This window comes from Lates calcarifer, linkage group LG16_LG22, assembly GCF_001640805.2.
Source record: "Lates calcarifer isolate ASB-BC8 linkage group LG16_LG22, TLL_Latcal_v3, whole genome shotgun sequence".
NCBI lineage: Eukaryota > Metazoa > Chordata > Actinopteri > Centropomidae > Lates > Lates calcarifer.
Genome location: NC_066848.1, coordinates 17,066,832 through 17,086,860, shown reverse-complemented (window position 1 = coordinate 17,086,860; position 20,029 = coordinate 17,066,832). Strand labels below are relative to the sequence as shown.

Below are 20,029 nucleotides of genomic sequence, written 5' to 3'. Positions count from 1 at the left end.
TGTAAAACTGCCAGAATCTAATCAACAACCCAATGTTGTGCGTTCCAGATGAATTTGAAGAAACAGCTGTAATGCCAGATTTGTGGTTCAATGGAGCAGTCAATACAATGCCTCCTAACAGCCTGTAGAGGTAAAGAGCAAAAAATGTAATTAATAAACTACTTAATTAGTTATTTTCTTTATCATTGAAGCTACCCAAAAATCTCAGTCATCAGAAACCAACCAATGTGAAGCTGGTCTAGGCTATAGTGGGCTGTGGTACATGTTCATGGTGCATGTCTCATAATTTATAGGGTGTTAAAGGCATAGCTTAAAAAAAAACTGTAAGTCTGTGAGCTGGAAACACATTTTGTATGAGGAGGTGTTAAATGCAGGTTAACTATTCTGAACTCTAACTGATCCATACTTAATGTCAAGTGAACTGGCCAGAGCTGGTTTTCCCAAACACCCTCTTAGCACTCAGATTAGGTTCACTCCAAGGACTTATACAGAAACAGACTTGATCGCAGTACTTAGACAGCTCATGGGACATACAGTGCAGAGGCTTTTCACCAGAATGGAATGCCAGTCATCTGACGGGTGTTGCTGTTTCTCTCTGTCTGCATTTGCCTGTCCCTGCCTCTCTCAACTGATAATTGCTCTCTCTTCCTGTCTTTCTCTCTTCCTGTTCATATTCTCTCCCCCCTCCTCCCTCCCCCGGTCACAGTGAAGGGTTTCAGGTTGCTGGCAAATGCAGTCTGTTGGCTTCCCTCTTGCTTCAGCTGTGATTTCACTTCCGTTGTGAAAAATTTGTGGGGACACTGGCGTCAGCTGGGTATATGGCAACATGTCATACTCACTGTGTACCTCAGCCCAAAATAAAATTTGTAATGAATGTCTGTAGCAGAATTTGTGTACAGAATAAATATGTACATTACTGAGGATTTATAAGTTCAATTCTTCCTCACCATCAACTCCACAGCCCCCAAGTCAGTATTTTCCTGTCCTTATCAATCATTCAGTCTGATTGATCTCTGACTTTACTGTGCTGTGCATCAAGCAAAGACTGTGTAATAAAAAAAAGGCTGACAGTGTGACTGTTTTTTGTTTTGTTTTTTTTTTTGTCTGTTTGTCCAAGGCCCAGTATTCTGCTCAGAAGATGAGACTCGTCTGGTGAAAACCCTGTTTACTGGTTACAACAAAGTGGTCCGTCCCGTTAACCACTTCAGTGAAGCCGTAGTAGTCACAGTGGGACTGCAGCTAATACAGCTTATCAGTGTGGTAAGTGACAGGGAGAGACTTAAAGGCAAGCAAAGATTTACTTGATTTAAGAAGTATGACATTATATTTTGCAGTTGAAGCTCTCAGGCTTTCTCCAAATACTTTAGCATTTTGTTTGTGAAGAAACAAAACAGAAATTGAGTCTGTTTTTACATAAAGAAAAAAATCTACCATTACTGTAAGACAGCAGTTCTTTCTTGTCTGTGTATTTTTTGGAAATATACTATAACATTTTTCCCTTCCCTTTGTGAACTCCTGGTGAACAAAGCATAGTCAAGACCATCAGTGAACTGGAGAGGGCTATGACTCTTACTTTTGCTGCAGTAGTTTTCATAAACCATATAATTTCTGCTGTTTTAGTAAAATACTGTAGCACTTTCATCCCATGAAATGTGTTTACTGTACAATTTTAAATACAATTTGTCATAATTTGCAAACTTAAAAATGTTCTCATTCTACTACATGGCAGGGTATTTAGTTAATGCAGCTATAGACAAGATATTCAACGTTTTGCAAAAGGGGCCTTCCACACCATGCTGCGGCCGTTGTTATTTTTTAGATTAGGATAGCGTGTTTGGGAAACCTGGCAACAATCCTGAAGTGGCAAACACATAATTACAAATATAAGGAAGCAGTCCTGCTGATAAGAGAATAAGTCACAGCAACCAATGGATCATAAGGCAGGTCACACAACCTTGTTAGTCAATAGAGAAAGGATGACATTAATGCATTAGGCAAGTGATGTGACATAACGGAAGAAAACATTTTATAACACCTCTAGCATTTCTTCCAAATTACCTTATCTGCAATAAACTCAAGAAACAAGGTTTAGTTCGGTGAGTGTGTCGCATACAGACACCATGTGATGGCATGGCAGCCAGAATAATGCAAAACAATCAGTAATGTGGTACAGGCATACTGTAAAGACCAAGGCTCTCAGATTAATCCAGCCACACTCCCTTAGTAAGAACACAGTGCAACAAGATGACAGTGACCTAAACGACAACAGACTGTGACCTTAAGGTTAAGCCCCAACTTAACATGCTGGGGGTCACAAGTATACAGGTTCAATCATGGCAGGGCAGTTACTCTAAGCACAAACAGAATGCAAGTAAAAATTAGTTGCTCTTACTGTTTGCAGCTCTCCTTCTGCACTCTAACCCTAACCCTAAGCTGCTCTCCAGTAAAAGAAGTCACAGCAACCACTGGATCACAAAAAGTAAATCTATGCCACTGTCCTTGGTACTGAAATAAACAAGGCAGGTCTGACAACCTTGTCAGGTTGGCCTAAAATACCTCAGGTATTTCTTCCTATTTCCTTAATGTGCAATAGACTCAAGAAACAAGATTTCGTTCCATGAATGTGTCAAATACAAAGTCACAACCACGTACACCATGTGATGGCATGGCAGCCAAAATGATGTAAAACAATCAGCAATGTGGTTGGTTGAGGCACTCTCTACAGACCAACGCTATTGCTCACATAAATCCAGCCGCACTCCCTTAATGAGAACAACTTTACAGGCCGAGGGTCACAACATGTAGTATACAGGTTCAGTGATGGCACGGCGGCCTCAAAACACAAGCAGCACAACAGAAGCAGAGTGCAAATAAGATTTAGTCGCTCTTACTGTTCGTAGCTCTCCTTCTGCGCCTCTGGCTAGCAACACCAATCTGTAGAGATGATGATCAGGGTTGACATTCATTCTTGGCAGTCCGTCGAAGACACTTACTCCATTTTAAAAGCTGTAAAAGTCCTCTTCTCTTCTCTCTCCGGGTCGCAGTATCCAGCATTCCCAATGGCCGTGGCTAGTGGACAACAATTTACAACCATTAACAGTGTTATCTTAAAAAACTTAACTGCTGCTGCTGCTGGCGGAACTACTAATCATTCGTTCTAATAGTAACAATAGCTACCGTTATCATTAGTATCATAAGCCATTTCCGACAAAAGTTTGAACAAACCTCTGATGTTACCGACAAGTTTGGACGCCACGGCAGCGGTGTCCATCTCCAAAGACGTCGTCTTGTGTGGAAAACGTTCTCACTTTATTTTTATTTCAAAACAATTAAAGCTAGTTTATTGTTCTCTGAGGCAACCAAACACAGGAAAAATAACTTTAATCGTCCAATGTCAAATTCGCGTTTGCTCGACGGTTAATATTTAAAGTTTGGGAACAAAGGGCGCCTGCGCGCGCGCAGTCGTTTTGACGTGAAGCTGAAATGGAGGTGAACATGTTAGGCTTTTTATCATTATTTCTCAAATAATTAAAATGATTCAGAGAGATTAGAAACATAAAATGGATGATTACAAGCATTCTTGTATTTCTTTAAAATACTTGTCTCTGCCTGTTGTCTTTTTGTACACCTCTCAGGATGAAGTTAACCAGATTGTGACCAGTAATGTCCGGCTAAGACAGGTAAATGTGACCGTTGTACAATAATGGAAAAACTATTGACATCTTTTATTTATATATTTATATTTATAAGTAAAGTAGCATATCATAATACAGGTACAAGTCCTGCATTCATATAATTCAAGTGTCAAAAGTAAAAGTACTTGTTATGCAAAATTACGCTATTCAGTGTTATATTATTAAATTATTCACATTTTTATTGAAATACATTATTGTCATTGTGTAATGTATATGAAAGCAGCAAATTTAATGTTGTCAAAATGAAGCTAATTTTAACAACTTATGCTGTTGGATAGTCTAGTTTATTTATTTACTATTAACAGTGTATGTTTTATAAGCTGACCATATGTTTTGACCATGACATATTGATCTGGGAAGTAGCTAGTAATTATAGCTGTCAAATAAATGTTATGGCGTGAAAAGCACATGTATTTCTCTCTGAAGAGGTGGAGTAGAAGATTAAGGCCGCAGAAAATGTAAATACTCCGGTAATATGGTCTCTTGAATATTGTACGTATAGTACGTTTGTTGTATTTTAAGTAAAGTACTTGTGTAAATGTACTTAGTGACTTTCCACCGCTGCTGTTGAATTCATGTCAACAAAAATATGCCAGACTATTTCTACAGTTAGTCAAAGTTACTGTAATGTTTAGGAACTAATGCAATGCTTACCTTTGCTCATAACTGTCACTTATTTTTCTTTTGCTTTGCTGTGTGCTGTATTTGTATTGTACAGGACAACTTCTGTGTAATGCTCAGATTGGAATAAAATGACTTAATTGGTCTTTATTAGTTCATTAGTAGACCTAATCATCTAAAGTTTTCCAATTTTCATCCCAGCAATGGATAGATGTGAACCTGAAGTGGAATCCAGACGATTACGGAGGCATCAAAAAGATCAGAGTCCCTTCAACCGACATATGGAAACCTGACCTGGTCCTATACAACAAGTTAGCACACGTTTCCTGTCTGTTTGATATATACTCAAACACACATACATTTAGCATTCATTAAACATCTCACTGCTCATCTCCTCCTCCTCCTCCTCCTCCACAGTGCTGATGGTGACTTTGCCATCATCCATGAAACAAAAGTCCTGCTGGAGAGCACTGGACAGATAACATGGAATCCTCCGGCCATTTTTAAGAGCTACTGTGAGATTATTGTACTCCATTTCCCGTTCGACCTGCAGAACTGTAGCATGAAACTGGGAACCTGGACATATGATGGACTGCTGGTCGTCATCAACCCAGTAAGTGTAACTTGTACATTTGTAGAGTTATTGTGACAGATCAGCATGAACTGTCAGAATAAACAGAGGTGTCTGCTGCTTTGAATATACTACAAATTTCAAAACTATCCATCTTGAAAATAAATAACCTAACCATCCTATCACTCCTCTTGTATAACAAAAAGGTATACCTGAGGATTGTAAGCATGTTTTTATTTTTAATGAATTATGTACAAATCTATAGTTCCTAATGCATATAGCCCTCAAATCTAAATGCCTATACCCTACATAATATCTTTTTCTATTGTAGTACAATATATCCTTCTCTGTCTTTTAGGACAACGATCGTCCAGACCTCAGTAACTTCATGGAATCGGGAGAGTGGGTGTTGAAGGACTACAGGAGCTGGAAACACTGGGTTTATTACACCTGTTGTCCTGACACACCATACCTGGACATCACCTACCATTTCCTGATGCTGCGGCTGCCTCTTTATTTTATTGTCAATGTCATCATTCCCTGTATGCTGTTTTCATTTCTCACCGGACTGGTCTTCTACCTACCTACTGACTCTGGTATGTAGATCCTGGTGGGTTTTAGAGTGTATAGAAACTTATTCAGTCATCAAGTAGGCATAATCATGGCCCAGTTTCACCAGCTGGTACAATTATCCCATTTGAAATATATTTACTCACATGTAGCAGACATCAGATATGTACTATGAATGTGGAAACTGTGGAAAACATGAAGTGAAATATTTTCAGATGCTTTTTGGGACCACTGATACCATTGTATTTTAGTAAAAGCCAAAATACAGCTTAAAATGCAGTATATAATAATGAGTGGGAAAAAAAATCAACAATCAATAATATAACTCAAATTCAGGTCACAATTGTACATTACAGTGAGTGGCAATACAGTAATCTTATTTACTTTATTTATGTATATGTATTGGTTTTTAGGCAATAAGTCTTTAAAACTTATACGTAGGCAGGAATGTGAGGCTGGATATTCAGACCTGCAGTGTTAAAGAAGCCTGAATGTCTTGTCTTTGTGTGTCCATGTCTCTGTCTCCAGGTGAAAAAATGACTCTCTCCATCTCTGTCCTGCTGTCTCTGACTGTCTTCCTGCTGGTTATTGTGGAGCTGATCCCCTCCACCTCCAGTGCTGTTCCTCTCATAGGGAAATACATGCTCTTCACAATGGTGTTTGTCATCGCCTCCATCATCATCACTGTCATCGTTATTAACACGCATCACCGCTCGCCCAGCACGCACACCATGCCTGCGTGGATCCGTAAAGTTTGTATTTAGTTTTTATTAATTACCTGTGATAATTTAAGAAATACTGTTGTTGTTGTTGTATGTGGCTAATTTAAAAAGTTTGAAAGGAATATAATCAGTACCTGCATCTGCCTGTCTCAGGTGTTCATTGAAACCATTCCCAACATGATGTTCTTCTCAACAATGAAGCGCCCCAGTCAGGAGATCCGACAGAAGAGACTGTTCCCTACTGACATGGACATCTCTGACATCTCAGGCAAGGCTACAGCTAAATGACAGATCCCAGAGAACATTTTCGCCAGATTTTTATATACTGTTGGCATGTCAGTGTAACAGGCAGGTGTGTCAGTAGGAAGGATTTAGATAATGCCAGCTGACCTCAGATGTGAAGAAATAATAATTTAAAAAATTTAAAGGAGACATTTGCATTGTATTTCTTGATTTTAAAAAAAGGCAAATTACACTAAAATAGTCAGTAATAGGAGAATTTCTGGGGAAGACAGTGTACCTTAAAAATGTTATATCTCTGTGTGCCCCCACAACTACAACCTGTCCCTGCTTTCTCCTCTGCAGGTAACCCCACCCCCACAAGTGTCACCTACCAGTCTCCCATCGTTAAAAACCCTGATGTTCGCAGCGCCATTGAGGGGGTGAAGTACATCGCTGAGACCATGAAATCGGACGAGGAATCTAACAATGTAAGACAACACCTGCCATGAATAATGGATACAAGGTTATCAATTCATACAAGTTTAGAAAATTCGAAAAGTGTCTACAGGGCCTGCACAATCCGCATGATGTCATATTGTGATAATAGAAAAAAAAAATTTATGACATTTTTAATTATTAAATTATTTACCACGTGTGTCTGTAAGGCATACATCAAAACATCAACCATAGTGCCAACATAAAGGTAAACAGAGGTGGTGCCAAACTAGTTCAAAATGACTTATGGCTTCATCGGAGTGTCACTTACTAATAAATACATACTCAAACTGTTGACATCCAAAGTCAAAGGTCATCAAACACGCCTTTCTCTCTTCCTCATCTCGTCCTATCCCCAGGCAGCAGAGGAGTGGAAGTTTGTTGCCATGGTTTTGGACCACATCCTGCTCTGCGTGTTCATGGCCGTGTGCATCATCGGGACGCTTGCTGTCTTTGCTGGGAGGCTTATCGAGCTCAACATGCTGTAGAGGCCTGACCCATGGAGGAGTACATTATGTGTGTTATCAGAATAGATGTCACACTTGGAGTTGCCTGAGAAAAGTTTCCATCGATGGACTGGTTCAGGTTGTGTTTGTTCTCTTTCTCTCTCTGTCTCTCAGACAGACAGACACACTTTGAGTTGATTTTTAATTGCTGTAAAATGCTCTCACTCAAATGCGCGAGTTTGTGTATTTACTGAAGCTAGAAGGACTGCAGTTAAGGGCAAATCCAGGAATCTTAAAGGCACGAGTCTGGTGATATAGATGGGTCATACTTGAAGCTATACTTATCACTAACAATTTGTCTGTTTTTTGCGTGTTTTTCTACAGTGTTTTATTGCTGCCATCACTCTGGTGGGCTCTGAGTGTAATTTAATACTCTTATGAAAAAGCCATGACAGTAATAATAGATTTCTTTTGTTTTGTTTTTTTTTGTTTGTTTCCTTTTGTTTTTTTGGCAGCTTGATTTAAGATCTGAGTCAGACAATTTTCTTAAACGTTAAAACAGAAAAAACATTACTTTAACATGAGAAGATTTAACTGAGGACTTACCTGAGAATGGATACAACATTAGCAAATACATTTACATTATATTGATAATAAAAATTTGAGTGAACAGAACATTATCTCTGTGGGTCAGTTGAGGGTTTAGTCACTGTCTGACTTGGATGTTACACGAGGGAGAAGAGGATGTGTTGAGCTTGTTCGAGGCATAACATAAGGCATATAACAGTACTTTTGTTGCATTTTATTGCTAGTCATATAGACTCTGAATGATGACAATGTCTTGGTCTTTGAGTGCAGGCAAGATTATTTCCTGCCTGGAAGTTTTATTGTTTGGTTTTGCCTGCTACTCAGCCAACCTCTAAATGTCTCATTTATAGTTATGGGTTAAGGAAATGTGAAATGTGGTGTAAAATTCAGATCACAGGTGTTGTTTCAGAAATAGAAAACTACTTCAAATATTCATGGGTTACCGGCAGCATTTGCTTTGTCATTGATGCATGTAAATTCCTAACTCTGTTGTACAGTATGTTTAGGGCTCATTAGTTTTGAATATATATTTTTTGATAAATTATTTGATTTCAAATCACACTGAAGGACTGTGGTTGAAAATCAGTTTAACCTGATCTGCATATTTTTCAGCTAATATCTGTAGGAACTAAAGACAACAGACATGAAGTTTGTTGCAGGTAGAGTTACTGGTGATGTGCTGCTTCTCTAAATAGCAGCATAGGTGACTTGACCTGTCTGTGCTGTTAACACTCAATTTTAGTAAGTTTAGATCTGTCACTTGTCACTTGTGCATGGAGATCCTCCACCAGTTCCCATACGAGATATTAAAATGGCAATTCAAATTAATTAAGTGAAACAGTAGTTTTACCCTTAAGGGTCATGGGATTAAGGCTGATAATTGTGTGTTTTTTGCAGCTTTAATTGTGCCATAGCAAATAAAAGAAACTACGACATAGCAAAGGAAGATTGTTTAGCAAGAAATGGAAGTGAAAATTTCCATGGCATTTAAACTTGTCTATCACTGCTGCCGTGTTGCTGCCTGTGTTTAAAGCAACGAGCTGAAGGCAACTTGATTTATTTTGCAGCTGTGGTTTCTTAAGACAAGAGACAAGACCATCTAATTCAGTTTAATTATACAGTAAAGTTCTGTAAAGTCATTTTGCACTGACTGTTTGTTGTGTTTTTTTATATTTGTAGTTGTGTAGATATGGAATAGAGTGAAAAATAAAAATCATTAAGATTAGTTTATGCCATTTTATCTTTATTTATTTTTGCGGCAGATTTGTTATCCAAAGCTCAGACTTCACTGACATATCTTTGAACCTTACATTTTTTACATAACCATCTTATTCCCTATCATTAATGAGGCCTATAAATTAGTAGCACATGGGGAACCACAACAGCACAACTATTGCCTTACATTGTTGTTAAAAAAAAAAACTTTATTAAACGTGCCATGCGCACACTTGACAACCAGCATTGGCAGAAATGTATCTGATAAATGTAGCAGAAAAAAGTAAAATGCAAATACAAAGTCACCAGGTGCTACACATGTCAATGTGTGACACATTCTGTTGAGGGTCTGAGGAGTTTTTTCATATATTTAAGTGACAGCTTCGTGTTTAAAATTTTTTCATCATCAGCAGTATTATTGGGGATAAAAAGCTTGTTAACACTGGTAGCCTTCAGCTAACAACAAATCAGTACGCTGGTACAGGTACCATGATGCAACGTTTTGCAACTTCTGGAAACACAGCTGCCTGCTGCAGGGAAATAATGGAACAAAATTAAAATGTCAAGCTGTGGTCAGGGCTTGGTGTCAGGCAACTTTCAATTCATAGAGTGGTCTCTTCTCAACATGAAGTCTCTTCACAACCAGAAGACTCGTCCAAAACTTTACAACTATTTTTATGCCAAATGATTCTGGGCTGCTTGCAGAGGTCAACAACTAATAAGAAATGCAAACAGAATAGTTGTGAAAAACTTTAAAAGGAATTTAAAAGTTTTACAGTATATATATGAGTGTGTGTGTGTCCCACAAGAATATTTTGCCCACTTAGCCTAGGTGTGTTTCTAGGACCAAACCTGTACAACACAGGTGATGCAACATATTCATATTTGCATAGACACTCACCACTTCCTCTGGGTCCATTTAATAACAGAATAAATTGTTGTCCAAAACACTTGGAGCAAGTGGTGACCGAGGGACCCATGGACCATCTTAATTTGATATTGCTACAGTAGTTAGACATTGGGCAGATTACGCTGTAAACTAATGAATATACCAGTAACAACCAAGGCACGCATTAGGATGGCACCAGGTACCTACTGTGAGTGCACACATTTACAACACTTATAATCAATATAAGCACAAAGAATAAAACACTTCAGTATGTCAATGAATGCTAATGTTAAGCACCCTGGAGGCTACAGAACCCAAACCAGGCCTATACTTTGAAATAGTTGCAACAGTACCATGGCAGTTAAATATCCCATGTCTAAATGTTAAAAACAGAGGAGCGATACCTGAACTACTCATTAAAACACAATATGGCCAAATAAATACAAAGATAAAATCAGTGCAAATGATGTCAGGAGATTCAAATAAAACAATAGTGCATTTGGCTAATGATAAACACAGAGAACTATGAATGGCAGCTGTAGCTCCAATCTGTTATATTTTTTCTCCTGCAAATGTTTAGAGGTTCAGTTTATTCAGAAAATGCTTCATTGTCAGTGTTGCTCATCAACACTGATGCTGTCCTCAAGATAATAAGTTATCTTAGTAGACAGGCTCCGTCTCAAAGAAAGATCTTCATAAACCCAGCAACTTAAACAATTGTAGAGGTTCATTTTTTCTATACTGCAAAACAACATAACAAAAATAATGAGTCAAATTATTTCTGTTAAAGTCTGATTCAGTATCAAAATCTGTAGAGTCCACATGTTTCTATCAGGAGATCTCACTGACAAAGCAGCACGGGTACTGTGGATGGTGAAAATAGTCTCTACCCTGCATCTAGAGCAGCCTCTTAACACAGAAGCGCCTCTTCCCAAACACACATAGCTGGTCTGAGTTCAGTTACTGTGTAGGGCACAGTGTTCAGCGTACAGTGTGCTGGGTAACTGCAGCATTACACAGGACATTTAACATGACATTGGCCCCAAAGAGTTAGACTACATCAAACTTTCTCAACAACAAAAAGGAAACAAAGGCATGAGTGGCTAACACAATGGTCAGAGCTCACAAGCTGGTTTCACTGGTTAGTGTCATCCTTTTACCAGTGATGTAAGTGTTGCTACACATCCTGGTCTATTCCTCTATTTTGGCCAACAACATCAACACCTTTGTTCAAATAGAGAGTGCAACAACTGTTTAAATGCACTGTGGTTTTCTGGATAATTGTTCATATCCCATATACCAACTTTCTGAGACAAGCTGCTAAAACATCATGAGGAAAACACAAATTAGCATGATAAAATATGAACATGCATCAGTGTTTGGTAAAATGTGAGTATATCTAGGTTTTCCTTGGTGTTCCACTATTAGGCTAAAAGCTTGTATAAAGGATTAAAACTAGTAGAGGGAAAAAGCCACAGCAGAACCCTTAAACATAATGAAATACTTGTATGCGTACGTTTGGTATGCATACACTGTAAACACAACTGATGAGGTCCTGATTCACTAAAGGTTTGTCTTAAAATACACAGTTTGATCTTATTTTTTCCAGCCAACTATAGTGAGACATTTTTGTTTCCTACCCAACAAAACAATAAATAACATGTATGATTTGCATTATAATAAACTAGATATCACCTGGTAAAATATGCCAAAACTAGACCTGCAGAGTGAAAAAATAAATGATTGAAATCAGGGAAGTAATTAAAATTTGTTTTTGCTGCATCTGAGGACAAACCCTTTGTGAACCAGCAGCTTTATCTAAAACCTTAACACTTTTCATTAATGAATCATCCAGCAGCTATACTAAAAACAAAGAAAAACTGTGTGAATCTTAAAATATTTAACTAAGTCATTGTGTAAGTTACCACAGATAGAGCAATATCAGCAGCCAACTACTCTATCAAGAAACAGCTTTAGGATTAAAACTACAATCATCAATCTGACACCTTCAAACACCTACACCTACAAACTGACAACACCATGATATGTTGGCATCATTTTAAGCAATATTTTTGGACAATTTAAATATTAAATCTGCCGAACTCATATCCCATTATGTTTTTCATTAAGAATACACACCATTTACAGAGTGCATCATCTCCATAATCTCATCAAGGTATGTTGTCTTAGTATGATGGTCTTTTGATGGTGATGATGATGACAAAAAAAATGATGGAAACTAAAAGCTGTACATTAAAACACAACAGAAGTTAGTTACGTTTTTGGTTCTGAGGAGGACAGATATCATTCATCACCTTTGTCCATCTATATTGCTTTAAAATGCCACCTGTCTATCATGGCCAATACCAATACTTTCTGTTTGGACAGTGTGACCAGACGTCACTGGACGTCTTCTGGACTTTCTGCAGCTATGATGGCTGTGAATCTGTCTCACTGGGGGCGCCATGACTCTGCTCCAATTTCTCCTCTACCTCCTCCTCCTGAACCACTTCTTCTTCTGCCTCCTGATGCTGCTGCTCCTCTGATTGGCTCTCACTCTCGACTTCTTTAGTGGGTGTTTCGTCCTCTCCAATCTCTTTCTCATCTGAGAAGAAGACACGTTAGTAAGACATTTATATAACAACACGCAAAGACACAGAAAAACAGACTAGAAAGGGAGCATTCAAGATAATGTGAATAATTTGCAATGTAAGTGATTGGATGTTGGAAGTTAAAATCAGTGATGAATTAAAGAAAATGAGTAGCATTCCCTTTGTTAAAGTTAACATCAGTTAAGTAAGACTGAAAAACACAGCCGGTAGGAGTAGAGAAGGTAAGAGGCTTTGCTAACATCTCTTAAAATCTCCCTCCTCCCATCAACATCACAGCTTCAGGAGGATACTTAAAACTGAAAGATATGTTCAATACAAACACAAATCCCTTTAGCATCAAAACCAATGCCAGAGACTGTGTTACAGATACACAAGTTTTAAGAACATAATTATATTTTTAGAATCACTGCTTCTTAATGTAATGATTAGACTGATTCACTGGGGATCTAAAAATCAAGTTGCATTCACAATCTAATTGCAGCATCATTTGCACACAGATTCATCCATGACATTAAAATGATCATAAATCCAGACAGTGGCAAAAGGAGGACTTGAGCCCCATTCAGACAGGATTAATATTCAAGGAGTTTCACTGTTGTGGACCACACTGTCCACTTACACAAGGTAGTTTGTAGTAGGTAAGGATATTCTATAGGAAAATCACATGATGCGTGTAAGTTAATGAACTGAAAATAAGTGCACAGGTGCGCACAGGTCTGAATGAGTAAATACTTGGACATACGCTTTTAAATAAAAGGTACAGTACAGATGGTACTCTAATTATGGGATGAACAACATGTACAAAAAATAGGAGGTATTGGGCACTGAAATTAAAACTGGGACTGGGTAAAAATGTGGTACATCTCTCTCATATTAAAATCACCCAAGCACCCCCGCCAAAGAAATATATCCCATCCAAATGGAGGTTCAATGACTAGCAACAAAATGATACTTTGTGTACAAAATATTAGTTGTTGGTTGTTTTTTTTTTTTTAATGAGGTGATTTGCCCGGACACAGACTGATCATTTTTACACTTAACATAGAACAAGAAACTGGTAAATAAAACATGCTAGGCTTGTTGAGATAATTTAGATATTAACTATAGAGATTGGAGAGCAAATCTAAATATTTTGTACACACAGTGAAGACCAGATCTGGGGCAAATACGTTTTTTCCCAATACTCTGTTATAAATCATTAAATCAATTCAGACAATACTACATCAACAGGAGCACAACTTTCACAATAAGAAACAAGAGTTTCTGTGATTTTTAAAAATTTTCCAGGATGAATCTTAATCCTCTAAATTGTATAAAATGAACTTGTAAACACTATTTGACCCAAGTCTGGTGTAGACACCCAGTAACTGCTAAAACCCACTGTTGTTTGAGTGAGATTAGAGGTAGTGATTGGGTATAGGCATTGGGCTGCATTCTACAATGTTATGGATTCTACAGCGAAGAAAATGGACCCATTCAGGGGGTAATCAAATTGATCAAATCAGTTCAAATTAAGCCGGATCAGACAGTGCACAGAGAGGAGGGACTGGGGAACCTGGACTCTGCAGAGGTCGGGTCTGAGGGTTCTTTGGACTCTGCTGCATCTGGAAACTGGAGAAACTGTGGACCAAATTCCACGGAGCCGGAGCCTTGGCTAGAGGCAAGATGACACTGTTAAACCCACTGGTCACTGTAATGCTACCCTGGAAATGTGCTGTGGAGCTTCGTTGAAAGTAGAATTTGATGAATGCAGGCTGTCGAGGGAACTAAAAGACACGCTCAGTTGTTTTTGCTTCTACTGCGCATGAAGCATTTTGTTGAACTATAATGTTAAAGCATTTTGATCATTGTCTCTGTTGTACTGTTCTACTTGTCCGATTACTGCCATAAGTACAGAAACAATTTCCAAGATGGTACTAATTAATTAGTGTTTTGGGCAAGAAATGCACTATTTAACAATAGTTCAAAGGTGAGCAAGCAGAAATTTGTTTGCATTCTTTTCCGTTTTTTCTGCAGCTGTTTTGGTTACTAATTTGACTGTGTTGGAGCACAATGACAATAGACAAGTTGTTTGCACCCAGCAAAAACCAGGTCAACAACAGGATTCAACTTCTCAACTGATTTCATCTGGTAAAAAGATGAGGGAAAATACTGAGATAACTCTGAGAGAGATGAGTGGCGTGGTAGCCTTACTGTCATGTCAGTTGTTCTCAATTTAAGAAATCATAATTTCTTGAATACAGTTGCTTCTTGTAGAGAAAAAGGAAGGTGATATTTGAAGGTGGTGGTGTCTCACCTCTGCTGACTCCTTAATCAACTACTACAAAGGGATAAAAGTTGGCATCATTACAGTTGGGAAAAGAATCAAACACAAACAAATAAAAAAGGTTAACTACAGCCCTGTTCTAAGAAGCATTTGGCACGAGAGGTTAGGACATGGCGTGAGTAACATAAAGAAGCACAGAACAGTGTGAGTATGAGTGCATGCACATGTACAGGACTCCTTCAGGTCTGCAGCAAACATGTTCAGGTCTCCAGTCTCAACCAAGTCTCAGATTTATACCTAAATTACTTTTCATTTTATGTCAGGTGTTTATATCAGTTCAGCTTGTGTATGAATAAAAACAGACGTGTATTTGTCAACAGTTTTAATGTTAGTCTTAGTGCTTGCCACCTTCAGCAGTGCTCTTAACTTAACCACAAACCCCTTTCACTGTTTTCTCAATCCAGACCTGAGGAGACCCGATCTTGGTTATTCCTGCTTGCTGCTTGTGTTTGTTTCTGTCTGTGTATCTGTATTTTTCTGTACCTCCAGAGGGGGGCGCGCTCTCCTCTGTGTCTGTCCCAGAACGTAGTGTTGGTCCAGGGGAACGTGACTCTGCTCGCAGCCTCCTCTCATAGCTGAACTCTGGTAGCCTCGGAGCCTGAGGACGTGTCTTTCTGGCTGGATTCAGGAAGTAGCAGTACGCACAACGAAATGCTGGAGGGAGAGAGATGGATACAAGAGAGCAAAAGTGAAATAAGAAGAGACAGAATTTGTGACAAAACTACAACACTTTTACCAAATGTTAATAATTCCAGTTTGCATCACAAATTCAACCTCAAAAACTCTACCTCTTATTAAATGTAGTGGTGTGTTTCTGTTCTTACCCAGGTATTCAAACTCTTCTTTCAGAGCCATGCCGTTGTGAGAAAAACACTGTTGGCAGATCAATGCATATCTAAGGGAAAAAAAGGTGGAAAGGAGGGAGGGATTGATTCAAGAATTATGAGATGTTCAGTGTGCACTGTCTGAGACTGAGATTTTTACAGGGGCTACAGGGCTAAACTGCTGCTGCTGCTATTGCTTCCAAATCCTACAGATAGTTCTGACATGGGTAGACCTGGTATGACATTGACTGAACACCACTCCCTTGTGGAGAGTCTGCAAACTGCTAAATGAGAACGTGAGTTTGGCAGCAAATTACAAGCTACCACTTCCACTCAGGACTTTACATCTAAAAGGGGTCCTCACCTGTTCTGTGGCCCATCGCCTACCAAGTACTCAATGACTCGATCCACAGCTCCCCTGTCTTTGGGCAGAATGGGTCTTGCTAATGGAGGACCTGGGGGATGCATACCTGCAGAGAGCAGGAAGAATGCAAGAATACATCAATGAATCTGTGTGGTTTAGAAAAGGTTCAGTGTTTCACATTTTGCCACCATCCTGAGCTCTGCTTGCTTCAATACAACATACACTTAGACTGGCGCTGCCTAAATTAGGGTAAATGGGTGTTACAAACCACAAATTCAAGTTGCAGAAACCAGCTCCACACATACAAGCATTTATGCTAAGATGCACTCAGAGGCCTGACAACCTACCTACACCTGGTATAGGGGAGCAGGGGGTCCTGGGTATTGCTCCCTGGAGAACTGAGGCAGACAGAGCAGATCTCTCCGGTGGTCCTCCTGGAGCTGAGAGAGGGACAGGTTCTGTAGGGAGAGCAACATGGGATAAAGACACAGACTAATGTCTAAAAGAACCAAGTCCAAGGTAACTGGAATTGCAGTCCATTCCAATTGCCTTTGACTTCTTCGCCCATGATCTGGATGCCTGAGAATCTCTGTAGACACACTTTGATTTGTCTTGAATTATTTCTTGAAGAATCATCACAACTGATGAGCCCTCACAGTCAACTGTGTGGATCCAGCATAATATCTGATGCTTAGAAACTGTGATACTTAATGTTAAGTATCTCTGTGTCTCCCCTTACCCACAGGTGTGCCCCCTGGTCCTGATGGGGGTCTTGCTCCAGGTAGGGGTGTCATTGCCATGGCAGCCGGGGTGCCCATTGGCATGGGTTTCATTGCCACCCCTCTTTGTCGAATCTCTGCATAGAGGAGAGGAACTAATTACAGAATTTGTTCTTTTGCAAAGGCAAGAATTTGATCTGTGTATTGTTTTACAGTTGAAACTTTACAGTTTGTAGCTCTTGTCTCACTCTGACCAGAGGCCCATCCTGTACCACTGCATAACTTCAAATGTGATGCGTTATCTTTCTACTTTGTATTGATGTGTGCCGTACCTTGTCCTGGCCTGGGAGTCATCTGAGGACGCACCGGAGTTGACTCCAGCTCCTACAACACAACAGCAAACAAAACAAACAAAAGTCAGATACAACAAAGACAGACTTACTATACAACCCTAACAAACATACAGATAAAACTAAAATCCAGACGTCACTCACAGCTTTCCTCTTAGCTTCTGGATCAAAGCGCTCCAAGATGAGTTTGGCATTTTTATACGTCTCTGTTTCCATCACTTCCTCCAGCTGGAAACACAAACCAGGGAAACTTTAGTTGTATCATGCAGACTGAATTGTCTTCTCTTGGTTAAAAGACAAAAGAGGAGAGGTAATAAACAAAGCCCCAGTGATTGTTCTGGAGTTTGCAAAATCTAAAAGTTGAGGAGAAACACTACATATAAAAGAACAAACCAAAAAAAGCTAAGAAAATTAAATGTTGGGACGCCGCTGCAATGACTAAGCATCAACTCAGAACATCCAAACACTGTTGAAAGATGGACACTTACAATCTTTTTCTTGGCAGCCTTTAAATCTTCTAGCTTATCATCTAAAAACAGAAGCATGAACAATTTTAGTCAGTTTATTTTATCTTAAATCAGTCACTGAAATATAGTGTATATACTGACAAATATACTGTATTTGGAAATGTTGTATACTTAGCATGCTATTAAGCTAATCAGTGTGTATCATTATATTATCATTGAGGTAGATTTGTGGTTTTAGCTGTGCAGTAAAAAAATACCACTGTATCACAGTGATTGATTTCTGATGTTTACAACACAAAAGTCACCACAGGGACTGATAGAAAACTTACTGTTTCTCTCAGTGCGTTTGGAAAAGAGGAAAATCAGTAACTTCCTGATGAACCATACTCTGTGGAAGTAGAAAGAAAAAGAGAGGCTAGGTGAGAAATGTGGTTATTCTTCATAAGCTTCAGTTTCAAATTTGTCAATTAACACAAGCACTTGGAAAATAATTAAATAAAATGCAAAAACACCTTTTATACAAGGAACAAGCTGTCAAAATAATATTTTAGGATGACACTTCTAAGGTGCTATCGTCCAGATTAGAAATAACACAAATGATTGTGAAGGACCTAAGAAAACAATGTGGGCACTCACAGCACAGGGTATATGAAGAAAGGCAGGGCCATGGCTAGTCTGTGCAACCATTGTTCAGGCAGGTAGAGCCAGTAGACAACGAACTGAGGTGAGCAGGTAAAGGACTGACGAGTAGAAAAGCAATCGACCGACCCACAGCTGCAGACAGATACACACAAACACATTGATGAGGTAAAAGTAACTACAATTTAAGAATATCACAGCACATCGTTGATGCTTTGCTAACTTTACCTTCTGCAAACGCTGGTTTTTGGCTCGAAACTCCTCCAGATCTTTAATGTCCTATAAGGGAAACATGGAGGTTAAAGGTTATTTGATGTCATGATATCATCTGGGATACTGAAGTGCTGTCTGAGTTTATGTTTTTGGTAGTACAAGTAAATGCCACATCCCAACTTGAATAAAACAATTACCTTTTTGATGAAGCAAGTTTAATGACATTAGCTGAATAACTATGCTGAGTAAACCACAGAATTTCTTTCTCATGTTCTGTTACAGCCATCCTATTTCAATAATCCTGTTTATAAGAAGGTCCCAGCTGATTATATATCTCCATTATGAGAAGTTACTACTGCTTAAAGCACTGTGCAAAGATTAAACAGTACCTTGTCCAAGTTCTCCAGCTGCTCAACTGTGGTTGGCTTTGCCTGGATTGAGGATAAAGATTGGCAAATCATTATTGTGTTCATCAGAAGCATTAACACCAGTCCTCACAGTGTCACTCACATCCAACAGTTTCAGAACTGATTGATTTGTCAGTAAACAATCAACCCTCTTCCTGTAAACACATGCTTACTTGTGACTTATTAATGGGTATGTTCCTGCTTCACTGAGAAATATCAGCAGCATGTAAATACAAGCAAATGTATTGTACAATTTCACATACCTACATGTATTCCTCTATGTATACTTTTCTCTCACTCTCAGAAAAATGAATGAATGCAAAGATAATGTGAATTCAAGAGTTGTGCTTTCTTTTGCTGAATCTCTCTTGCTGTCTCTGTCTGCCACCCTCTCTTTCCCTTTGACTTCTCTAGTATGTCTAAAAATAGTATAGGAATTTCATCTAGCATGGGCACAGGGTTCAGTGGGTTGACAGCTAACACACCCAAATTGTCTCAAATACTGTCATCACTTATGGTGAACAAAAGCAAAAAGTCTACTTTGAATCAGAAAATAACCTTCTGGCTGTTAGATGGTTATCATTGCTGTTCATAAAAACTTGACTAGCCAAGCGAGATTTGATTTGTCTATCGATGCCTGTATGTTTTGTAATTGATTTTAAGATTATACTGATTCTGGGTGAGGTTTGGTTCCACATTACACAGTATATCAAACCATTTAAATATCTGTGATATAGGAAACCTTTTAAATGTCAGTCCCAGGACTTTGTAGTTAACTTTTATTAGCTAAATCCCTTCTTAAAACAACAATTAATGAGAGATGTATTAGTCTTGTCTCATAATTGTTGAGTAGTATGGTTTTCTATCTTTCATCCTGTTTTTAATTTGCTGTGTTAATACCTCTACTTCACTTTTCATGTTTGTCCTTAAACCTAATGTGCTTTTATGATTTGAACTCTTTCTTCCCTTATTCACTTACCTTCCACCGAGATATCAAAGCCCCCATGTCTCTAAATTAAAGCAGTCTCCTCTTTGCCTCCGTTTGGTTTACTACAGAAAGAGAAATCTCTGTTA

At 38.7% G+C, this 20,029-nt stretch overlaps 2 protein-coding genes and 1 long non-coding RNA gene across 3 annotated transcripts in view; 1 reads left to right on the top strand and 2 right to left on the bottom strand.

Annotated features, from left to right (window-relative positions):
* Positions 1-3,579, bottom strand: part of LOC108895170 (uncharacterized) — a 16,424-nt gene extending 12,845 nt beyond the window's left edge. Inside the window, exons 1-2 of the long non-coding RNA XR_001962915.2 lie at positions 3,226-3,579; positions 2,892-3,069 (exon numbers count right to left, since the gene is read on the bottom strand). This is a non-coding gene — a long non-coding RNA (uncharacterized LOC108895170). The remainder of the gene's footprint in view (positions 1-2,891; positions 3,070-3,225) is intronic.
* The window catches only part of chrna1 (cholinergic receptor, nicotinic, alpha 1 (muscle)), a 13,979-nt gene extending 4,824 nt beyond the window's left edge, over positions 1-9,155 (top strand). Inside the window, exons 2-10 of the mRNA XM_018693796.2 lie at positions 1,118-1,260; positions 3,636-3,680; positions 4,518-4,627; positions 4,734-4,929; positions 5,246-5,483; positions 5,986-6,209; positions 6,333-6,447; positions 6,765-6,889; positions 7,256-9,155. Coding sequence (XP_018549312.1) covers positions 1,118-1,260; positions 3,636-3,680; positions 4,518-4,627; positions 4,734-4,929; positions 5,246-5,483; positions 5,986-6,209; positions 6,333-6,447; positions 6,765-6,889; positions 7,256-7,384 — 1,325 coding nt within the window. The 3' untranslated portion in view covers positions 7,385-9,155. The remainder of the gene's footprint in view (positions 1-1,117; positions 1,261-3,635; positions 3,681-4,517; positions 4,628-4,733; positions 4,930-5,245; positions 5,484-5,985; positions 6,210-6,332; positions 6,448-6,764; positions 6,890-7,255) is intronic.
* Positions 9,153-20,029, bottom strand: lnpk (lunapark, ER junction formation factor). Its single transcript, XM_018693800.2, is given in 16 exon segments — positions 9,153-12,639; positions 14,202-14,300; positions 15,456-15,626; positions 15,797-15,867; positions 16,161-16,266; positions 16,508-16,618; positions 16,900-17,016; positions 17,212-17,263; positions 17,374-17,457; positions 17,718-17,758; positions 18,026-18,084; positions 18,333-18,409; positions 18,411-18,470; positions 18,564-18,614; positions 18,938-18,979; positions 19,935-20,029. Coding segments are annotated over 16 exon segments (1,344 nt in total). The 5' UTR covers positions 19,962-20,029; the 3' UTR covers positions 9,153-12,463.